Below are 10,802 nucleotides of genomic sequence, written 5' to 3' on the forward strand. Positions count from 1 at the left end.
GGTGTTAAGCTTTAACTATTAATGCAGGTGCACTCCTTTTGTTGTAAAATAACTAGTACTTTATAGATGTGTGCTTGGTACTACAGTAATAATTATCCCACGTCTGTCTGAAGCGCCTCTCAATCTGTCCTTGCAGTTAGCAAAACCCCCACGGGCAGTGCAAACTGCAGGCAAGCTGAAGCTCTGATTTTGTATCTCATTAACACCTTCAATGAGATATTAATCGCCGTCAGACATGCCACAACCCTGAGCATATTATTGGGGTTCAGTCAGGAGGAAAATGATGTGCTAGCGGCGCATGACGTGTGTCAGATCCGCTGTAGTGGGGTCACTTTTAAAAGGTAAAAAGAAAGAAAAACTACCTCCTAACTAAGCCGCTATCAGTTTTATTCACAAGAAGGACATCCTGAAGAATTCTATTCAATCTGTGAAAAGGGAAATAAAAAAAGATGTAGACAATGAATGCATCCGCACTAACATTTAAGCTTCAACTGCCTGCTCCGATACGAAGCATATGATGGATATTTCAACTCAATTAACGATTCTTCAAAGGACCCCTTTGATGCAAGGTCTCTAATACCGGCGGGTGTTTGTCTTTTTCGTCTTCAGGTGAGCGAGAACGCCAAGCAGGATCTGAAGGACGGGCTGGCTCTCTACAACTCCGACAACAACATAGGCTTACGAAATGCCTGGAACATCATCCAGGCCGAGGTAGACACGTCTCACGCCATGCATTACGTCAAGTGTTCGAAAGAATCTGCATGAAACAAATGCATACGGTACACTAAAATATTCCAGCTAATGTAGTTCCTGGCTTCGCAGTGGCTTTATGCAACTTCAAAGTCAAAGTCTGCTGCGCTTCATTATTGCAGGGACCAATCATCATCATCATAATCCTGGTCACGTTAACGTTAGTTTGGGGCCTCTGAGGTCGGGAAGCGTAAATTCATCTTTTGTGCGACGTGTGCTTGGCCTTCACAGTGGAAGTGCTGCGGTGTGATCGCGTACAGCGACTGGCACGAGGCCCTGCAGGAGAAGATGGTACCAGACCGCTGCTGCCAGGAGCATTACCAGGACTGCGGGAAAAACTCAACAAATATGTTCTGGAACAGGGTGAGTTCATCTGCTGTAATGGGTTTTTGGTTTATTCATTTGTTGTATGATCTACACATCCAGGCTTAACTTACATAAACCAAATGTAAAGAGACACAAAACGTACAGAGAGAGATGCAAAACGACCAAAAAGAGATATTTTGCTGGCTGTATTCTGTGTGTACATTCACAAGGGACATCACAGCCACACATCTCCTTCGGTCCATCTGCACAGTAGTTTAAAAGTTTTTGTCTTACAGCTGATCGCAATGTATTTGTTTCCATTATGCATTAAAACACAGCACCAATCTCCCTCCACTATGACTCTAATCAGCCACATTTGGTCTGGCATGTGCTTATTTAGCGAGTCCAAAGAGGTGGATTAAAAACCTGAAATGAGCTCTAATCGAATTGCCAGTACGGGAATAGGCAGACATTGAGCTGGCCCATTGGGAAAGCACAGTTTTTAAAGCTTGTGTGTGTAATCCTGCCCAGAGGAGACGGCCGCACAGTTACTTTTACATGCTGCATCAGCACCCACCCTTAAGAAGGGGCTCCGCCTCGCAGCTTCCCCCCCACCCCCACCTCCCTGCCAGTGAGTGACCCTTGAATGAACCAAGGTGGTAATACATTTAACAATATATGTGGCCCATAAGTCTGCATATAAAAGTCACCACTCATGGGCCATTCCCCCGTTTTAACACCCCACCTGGTGGTGTATTCAACCGAGGGGATATCCCATATGCAAGGGATGCATTCGAGTGGGAAAGCGTGAACAGGGTGGTTGGGATGACCCAAAACAGGCGGCAAGTGAAATGGACGTGATTCTCCTGCCGCATGGGAAATGCACTTTTCTCTTGTTGTTGTCTTGTCTTCACAAGCTTGTGCTTCATCTCAGGGCTGCTTTGAGAAAGTGGAGGAGTGGCTGGATGACAACAAGCACCTGCTGGGAACCATAGGCATGGTCATCTTGGTAGTGCAGGTAAGAGGCTTAGTGATAAATTGCTCTTCCACTCTTCATTTCTTCGTGCTTCTCTCCCTGTTTCTCTTATTAATGTTTTCTGTGTAGGTGCATTTGTTTGTGTCTACCTGTCTGTGTGCCTTCCGTGGCCTCTTTACCTCCATCTTCTCCTGAGAGAGTCATAAGGATTCTTCTCAGTGGGCGTTGCGGACACCCACTCATCTTGAAATATTGAAGCAGCCGTCTTCTGCACCCTGATCCTGTCTGGGAAAATCAAAGCCACTAGGCGTACAGCCTAAAGGGATGTAGTCAGGTATAAGGAGCTCTCAGCTGAGACACTGAATAGGAAGGGAGGGGCGGGGGGGGGTAGATATTCCTCCTATAAAAGATCTGCTTTACATCCATCCCTCTTTGTACGATGACTGTCACTGCCACTGCAGTACTGTTCCCACGTAGTTGGAGGTTGTGTCCTACAAGTGTCTGCAAACTTTACTTTTCCCTCATCTCTGCATACATTTAACTGCTGCTTTAACTTACTTTGAACATACCTTCAGAGTTATCATCTGTCCCGGGAGGATGGTGTTTCACCCGTTCTTAGTTACCTTCAGCACAAATTTAGATATGTTGTCCCCTTGAGTGATGTTTGCAGTTGTATGTCGCATGCATCATTTGACTTTTTTAATAAAGTCTGCTTAAATTGAGGTTTTACCTGTAAATATCATGTTGACTGTTTTTAAATTGTTTCACTCTGGTTTACGTAATGAAAAATATCCCCTGCTCTCTGCCTTTTCCATTTTCATCTTTTTGGCTGCCCCCCCCCCTGCCCTCACTCTCCGGTTTGCTTATTCATGAACCATTTTTCATTCAGAGCCAGGTGGCCTCGCTGTGAAATCGCTGCGTTGAGTTTTATAAGATGCTTCTTCATTTCAAATGTCCTTGGGAAAAGATCGTGCTTAAGGCCTGTGTTAAAGTTCACGCCACCCACTGTTCAGCATTACTGTTTACATTTGTCGATACAAGATCACTATGTATCACTATGTATTCATGACAAGATCACACGCTTCCCGCATCCTTCCAAACTCACCGACCTTCTGCAAACACGTACACACAGGCTGCGGTCAGAAAGTTATTTTTTCTCAAGACTGTTTTTAAGTGAGTGAAATGACCTGGAGGCGTCTCAGCGCCCCGTTATGATAAGAGCTGTTCAATCATCTAAATGCTTAAGGAAGACTCTTCAATGCTTCGTTTCTTTGCTCTTTTAGCAGATAAATCGCTGAACCTTAATATATTAAAGTGACACCATTTGATCGTCAACGAAAACAAACATTATTATAGTACAGTATTTATTTAATTCCAACATTTAATAAATAAAAAGAATAGGACCACAAAATAAAACTTGCAAACTGAATGAATATCACTCTATAATAACTAAAAGTTTATTCCCTTTTTTTCTTCTTCTGACAAATATCGGCGCGTTGTGGAGACTAATTGGCTGACATCGTTTTGACGATCTCGCTCTCCTCCTGTACACACACACACACACACACACTCTCCACGCGCTGCGAAGTATGCGAGTCGATTAACAGACCTTAAGCTGTCATGTTCCAAGACTCAAAAGTTGGGGGATATGATGGAGGTTAGCGTCATGAAAAGATGATGCCCTGCAATTGTGTCATTTCACATGACTGCCGGAGGCACAGGGGGGGAAGTTGGCTTATGAATGATTCAGGCCTGCAGCACATACAGTGTGTCAGCCCTCGGCCAAAGCCTTCATGTATAACTCCATCCACAACGGTTTCAGAAATTCCTGCCGCATTTATATTTTCTTAAGCAGGGGAGGATGATGGATCTTTGAAGAGCCCGTTGGAGCGACTGACTCGCGCAGACTGAATAAACACACTGAGTGACGGAGTTGTGCAGATGAGGCACATGTAAATCACCGGGTTTGTTTTTTTCAGCGGTTTGAACGCATCCTTTGCTGGATGTTTACCTCAAACGGCACTCGGCGTTTTGATTGGCAGGGCTTTTTTTTTTTCTCTGAAGCAGCCCGACGGATAAGGCTTTCGACTTAAACTAACCAAAGACAATCGGAGGCTTTCCCAGGTTAATCACATCCCGTAGGAATCCCCCATGGAGGCGGTTTTCAGGAAGTCACAATGCCTTTTCACTAAAGACTATGCACCATACAATACTTTGCCGTTTTCCTGCCATCCCATCTTTGCCAGATAATGGTTTTAGGATCAGCCCTTTGACTGCGTTTGATGTGGAAGTATCAGGGGTAATGGAAACTTCAAAGAGATAGCCGGACACTTTGATTCAGTGGCATCTCAATTTGCTTTATTGACTTAATGCTGTTGCACGCTTTTACATTTTTTTTTTCCCCATCACAAAGATTCCAGAACTCGCTCTTTTTCAGACCGTCTGAGAAACGGACGAAAAAATGTGCTCGTGCGTCACCGCGGGATTTAAACTGCATCCAAACGTATTGCAGCCTCAGGCGTCAACATCAAAAAGACCACACGCATGCACACCCAAAATGTATGTGCACACACACACGCACACACACGTTGACCATGTCCTTCTCCGCTCTTCTCCACAGCTGCTGGGCATGGCGTTCTCCATGACGCTGTTCCACCACATCCACAGAACAGGGAAGAAGTACGATGCTTAGACTCGGAGGGAGGCTTCCAATGGAGAGGAGCCCCGCTGCCCGATGGGATAAGACTTTACAACCTTCTATGCGCCCCCACCCCCACCACCACCCACTTATCCCAAACCTTCTGTACAGATTCCAGCTGTCTCCGCTCCATTCTGCTATCTCCTCTCACAACATTCATTTTGCCAAAGAGTAACACAACTGGAAGAGAAGGGACAGCTACTTTTGGCAAGGAAGTGAATCCCGTTCGGGTTTTCACTCCCTTATTTTTTCTTGCTTGGACTAACAATTTTGCTGGAAGGAAGGACAGACTTTGAGACAATGAAGACTTTACTAATGGCCGCACACCTTCTCCGAGGGCAAAGAGAACATAGACAGCTGATAATTACCCTCCAACATTTGTGGAGCTTCTTTTTTCGTCATGTGTATTAAAGTCAAGGCCCCTTGTCACTTGTAAATGAGAAAAGTTTCAACATTGAATGGAAGTTTTCTACTTTACTGGTTTATCTTTGTTGTTGAAATGTCGAACGTCTTCATTTTTCCTTTTTTGTATGTCGTCAGTACTGCAAAGTGTAAGTGTTGAACTGATCGGTGCAATGATGGATTTGGCGTTATGCAGCTGTTGAGGGACACAGACACGTGGGGATGATATTTAGTGTAATACATAATTATTATTTTTATGCCGATTATATATTTTGGTAAATCGAGCTTCATAGAGGAACGTCATGTAGGTGTGAGAAATAATCAGTGAACATTTTTTAAACAAAAATATTCTTCTCCGAACACTAAATGGTCATGCAAAAGTCTACTGGTGAACACGCGCGCACACACACACTCCACCGGGACGGTCAAGTGAAGAGAGATGGGTGATTCAGTTCCAGTGTTTGTGTGTTGATGGGTTTTACCATGTCGTCCAAGCTGCAGAGGAAACAACAACATGGTGCAAAACGAGGGCACGAGGGGTAAAAAGCAGAGCGGCCATGTTGTGTCTCGGCTACATTCTTTTCAGCGCAGGTGGCACAAATTCTCTCTGTCCCTTTCCACAGAAGGAAATATGGGCTTTATGCTTCGTTTGTACCCACAATAGCTGACATTCCAACTCATCACACAGTTAGTCTGGTTTGCGACTTCAAAGATTTCGGGTAAGCTTCCCTTTCTTGCAGCCGCGGCGGAGGAGGAGGATCAAAGCTGAGACCGATAGGTACGGCAGCAAACCTTACAGGACAGGATTGTTTGTCTATTTAGTGCTGATTCGCTAAAAGAGTGTACGCTGAGAATACTTTATCTATCTGGTATGGCGACTTAAAGAAAAAAGCCCTCCAATGATTCTCCTCTAAGCTTCAAAATATCTGTGACGGTGTTAGTAGCGGTGGTGTAAAAGTCCAGCTTATTCTTAAAAGAATTAGTCCAGTTGGAGCCGTAATTTCAACAATGAGGCCAGAAACAGTAAAACGCTTAAAACAGGAAGTAAATTCAGTAAAATCATGTTGAATATTTACAACAGTTAGTTTAACTCATTAATTTCCTGGTCACCTTTATTTCCTCTCAAATAATTTTCGCTAATCGTTGGCCTAAAATTCTATTCGATCATTTGTATGCTCCCGTTTCTATAATTTGACAATGAGACGGAATAAACGCCCTTTTCAAAGAAGACATTTGGACTGTGCTTCTGCGGCCTAATTAACCACGGTTGGATTTCATCTGGCTGCTTTTATTTCAGGTTCCTGGAACTGCTTGTGCTTCCTCACTGGACCACTTGACAAGAACAGAGACATTGGGTGGCATTGTTCTTTTTCCTGCTTTTGAAAAGTCAAAACGTCTCCTGTGAGGAAGGCCTCCTTCCGTGTTGCTTTAGCATTTTGATAGTGACCCTGAAAACGGTGTTCACGTTAGCCTCCAAATGGCCCTCCGATGTCACGATGTCTTTTCCCCGCGCAAAAACGCGCCCGCGAGCAGCCGCCTTCCCCCCGCTCGTCATACGCTGATACAAAAGCGCCGCGCAGGCAAACAGGTGTTTTCCATTACCGCGGCTGATTAGATCCATCTACTGTGGGGAAATTGGAGGGCATTGTGTGGAACATGAATTCCTCACTCACGGATACTGCAATTGTGGGAATCATTTTTTTTTTTTAAAGCACTGCGTTGGTGTCTCACAGTTTCTCTCACTCTGGGCACAGGAAGACTTTTCCATGGCTCATTTGTACCTCCCAACAACCGAAAAAGACCTTTTTAAATTGCTCAAAAGAAGTCCGAGATACGGGCTGCAATGCCTGTTTCTTCCCCCATCCAACTTCTTTTAAGAAGCCGCATTTTTTTTTTTTGATGAGGATGATCTCCAAAGCTACCAAATTAGAATGACCTGTAGAGGACAGATGACCCTGCTGTTGGAAAGAAAACGAGTAAGTGTGTCTTCTAATTCGCAGCCAATGTAACTCTTGGCAGAAAGGTGTGTTGCTTTGGAGCTCGGACACTGTGCATCCCCGGTTCATGCCGTGATTCATCGAGTGTCCCCGTATGCGCCGACTCTCCTTGTTGTGTCCACGGGGGGGTGGGGGGGCGACATGACAGCTGCTGATGTGAAGCGCCAGGACGAGCGGTCACATCTCCTCCGCTCGGCTGCCTCCACCAGCCCCTCCGCGCATCTCTTATTTACCGCCTCGCTCTCCAGACGCCCGCCGCAACATTTGCAGTGTTGCGGCGGCACCGACTGCGGAAAGGCAGCCGCGCTCGTATACGACCGTTTGGAGTTGGTTAACTGGAATGCTCTTAAGCGCAGGCAAGTTCGGGGGGGGTGGGGGAGAATACAAGATGACAGAAAATAGGAGAATGGAGTCGATTTAATGACGTCACGCCTCAGCAAACTCTTTGCTGCTGACTGCTCTGACATTCAGACATCTTCTCTTCCACGTGAGCTCCCCCCTTCAGCTCCGCCACTGTCACTCCGATTTCACGGGTTTGTCAAAACCAAAATGTTCCTTCGGGTTTGCAGAACGAAAGCACATTAATGAGGGGTCTTTTGTACATTGGTTGTTACTGTTTCTATGTTTGTTTTTCTACAATATACTGTTGTTGTTTTTCTTGTTGTAGGCAGTTTTGTTTTCCATTCATGACAGCGGCTCATTGTGAGAACATGAAACCATCAAGCATTTGTTTCTCAAAGGATTAGTCTTTGCGACGGTCCTCAATAAGTTGCAAAAACGCCGTCCTGTCTCAGCACGGCTCCGGGCAGATAAAGCGGTTAAGTCATAATTGATAGAAAGGGAATCGGCTGAAGCCCACAAAAGCAATCTGCACGCTTGTCTTTCTGCTCCTCTGCGTTAAATGAAATTAGGACGTGCTTGCAAAATCTGCAGTATGTCTTCTTAAAACTGCCATTGTAGGAGCCATTATGAATTTCTAGAGCACAATGTATTAGACGACACAGTACGTCGCGCCCCCCCCCCCCGATGTAAATATGCTCATTTTACAGCTGATCTATCTCATTGTTATAATGTACCTCTCGTAGTCACATTGACAGTTTAATTGCCTAACAACCCATGATCTTTTGTGCCCAATAACAGACACACGTTACTCATCCTCTCATGTCCGATAGTTGTTCTGCTTATGTGGAGTGCAGGAGCAAGTGTCAAATTTGGGCGTAAATTTGTGTTTATTCTTAGTGTAAGTATGGTTTTCACATTTTATTGTACCTTTTTATAAGACACACACTTTTCTGTATGATCTTTCTTGCATTTGAGGGAGTATAAAGAATTCCCTCTCATCCAATGAACCACGACGCTGGTAAAGGAAGAATGCACACGCAGTAATTGGGTTTTCTTTGCTGTGAAGAATTTTGAGACCTAGAAGCTATTTTTTTTTTTTTTTTTTTTTGCCACCTTGGATTTATAGTTTCTGTAATCTCTTCTTAATCCCTCTCCTGTGCCACAGCTGGCGGTGAGCAGTGGAAATGTGTGCTCTGGAACCAGGTGTGTTTTGATGTTGTGTTCTTTCTGTGGGGCACTGATACCTGATACAAGCCTCGTCCTGTGGAGTTTTCATGTGGAGCCACTATGAATATCTATACCAGGTGGTGCACTACCTGCTCTTTTATTCTCTAAATCAACTATTTTTTAAATAAAGGAAAGAGTGTCACAAAATCCCACGACGCCGTGCGCTCATTGTCTTTCATGTTTAATGACTGCGCTCCCGATGTATTCCCTTTTTATGTCACCGTCAAATATTCAGGCAGCATTTAAACCGTGGGGAGGTTGGAAGACGGGAGTTGGCTTGAAGAGCACAGCAGATCCCGCGGTGCGTTTAATGACACACACTGTCATCGGGCATTAAAGCGGCCTCCTTTTTCTTTAAAGGGATGACAAAACCGGAGGGACTGTTGTCCTAACGACACCGAGACGGGCTAATGGTGGTCTGCGAGTGGAGCAGTTTCCTTCTTCTTTGTAAAGAACAAAAGGGAGATGATGAAAGTGGGAGAGCCCTCGCCAATTTGTCTCCAGTTTCTACAGCTTGGAGTATTTCTGCGCGGAGCGCTTTCCCTTTTTTAAACTAATTGTTTTTAGGCCCGTGTGAGATAGTGGAGTTTATTCCATCCTGGCTTTCTGTTTTACATCCCTTTTCCTTCTATGCAACAAAAAAAAGACCTATTTCAGCCTTTTGTACGGATTATTTTGTATGAGTAACATGATCTGAAGTAAAATAAACCGAATCAACCATTTATACTTTTTCCCCTAATTGTTATTACAGCATTTCACCTTTTTTCTCATCCTTAGCAGAACTCGTTACATTAACCCAAATTGGGAAGCTTTTTATTTTGATGAGACTGTTTGGTTCGTCCCCACACAGTTTTATTTAGCCTGTTAACCTGAAGTGGACCTGATTTCTCCTCCTTTCAGTCACTTGTTTCCCAGATTAAACAGATAATCTTTTTAACTTTGACAGAACTCCAGCGAGAACAATACAGCTGTTGTCTCATGCTGTTGGTCCTTCTATAAAACATCAGTGAGATATTTTCAGCTAACTAAAGTACAATTTGTACTTAAAAGATTAATTTGGAAATGAAAGGGTAGCGCAACATGAACGTCGGTGGGTGAGTTTAACTGGCCGTGTCCAAAGACAACAAAACCCACCGAACAACCGCTCAATTATTAACAGGCTATATTTTATTGAATTTCTTTTAACGTTGTGGTTTTACAGCGGTGTTCGTGTGCTGGACTATTTCTTAGCTGGGTGCAGTTTGCCCCAGTAAAACCACAACCTATCCTTTTTCAGATCTTTGCTTCCCACTGTCTCCGTTTTTACTAAACTAAGCAAAAAAAGCAGCTGGTAGTTTCTTACATGTACCAACGCAGGCATATAAAAAGGTTGTGCTTGAAACGTAACTTAAAGGTAATCCTCCAACATTGAGAAATACTTTTTTCCCTTTCTTGCTGAGAGGTCAATTTAAACACTGATGCCACTAACGCTTTAAATATGAAGTTAACACAAAAATTGGAAGCAGTTATTCTGGTTCTGTCCAAGATTTGAAAAGAAAACCACATAGTTTGTTTTAGTAAAAACGCAGTTTCATAATTGGCGTCTTCTGTGCTGTTAACTTGTAAAACCAATACACAAGGTTTCTTTACTCTTTGCTTTCTGCTCAAGATCTCGTCTTCATGCCGGGATAAACCAACCGTGTTCAGTGCAGCGGTGGCCAAAGCAAAGTGCATAAGTAAGGGGAAACTTTATTATTTATTTATCATTATTATGATTCTGTCTTTTCTGAGAAAGAGATCAATGTCCTTAATGTACTCTGCTACCTGAGGGGACCTCATGTCCTTCTGTCATTGCACAGAAGACATTGGATGTAATGATTAAAAATACACACACAGTATTCTGTCTCCAGGGACAGTTCGGGGGACATGTCTGAGTTTTCAGCTGTAGTTACAGGAGAGCCAGTGGCGTCTTCTTCATACATTCACAAAAACCTGTTCTGTCCTCATAATCTGCCACCAGTCTGACAGATAATCCACGTTAGCCCGTCGATTATCAATTTGTTTTTACATCTAAAGCTCGTTACCCAACGGTGGCCTGACGCCATCGCACCTTGATTGTTAATTT

General features: G+C 43.9%; 1 protein-coding gene across 3 annotated transcripts in view; it reads left to right on the plus strand.

Annotated features, from left to right (window-relative positions):
* The window catches only part of LOC120809324 (tetraspanin-9), a 126,918-nt gene extending 118,073 nt beyond the window's left edge, over positions 1-8,845 (plus strand). For all 3 annotated transcript variants that reach the window (XM_040163036.2, XM_040163037.2, XM_040163035.2), the window contains 4 exons: positions 610-711; positions 982-1,113; positions 1,991-2,074; positions 4,653-8,845. In XM_040163036.2, coding sequence (XP_040018970.1) covers positions 610-711; positions 982-1,113; positions 1,991-2,074; positions 4,653-4,724 — 390 coding nt within the window. In that variant the 3' untranslated portion in view covers positions 4,725-8,845. The remainder of the gene's footprint in view (positions 1-609; positions 712-981; positions 1,114-1,990; positions 2,075-4,652) is intronic.
* Positions 8,846-10,802: the final 1,957 nt, after the last annotated feature.

The sequence above is a fragment of the Gasterosteus aculeatus genome, chromosome X (assembly GCF_964276395.1).
Source record: "Gasterosteus aculeatus chromosome X, fGasAcu3.hap1.1, whole genome shotgun sequence".
In the NCBI taxonomy this organism is placed as follows: domain Eukaryota; kingdom Metazoa; phylum Chordata; class Actinopteri; order Perciformes; family Gasterosteidae; genus Gasterosteus; species Gasterosteus aculeatus.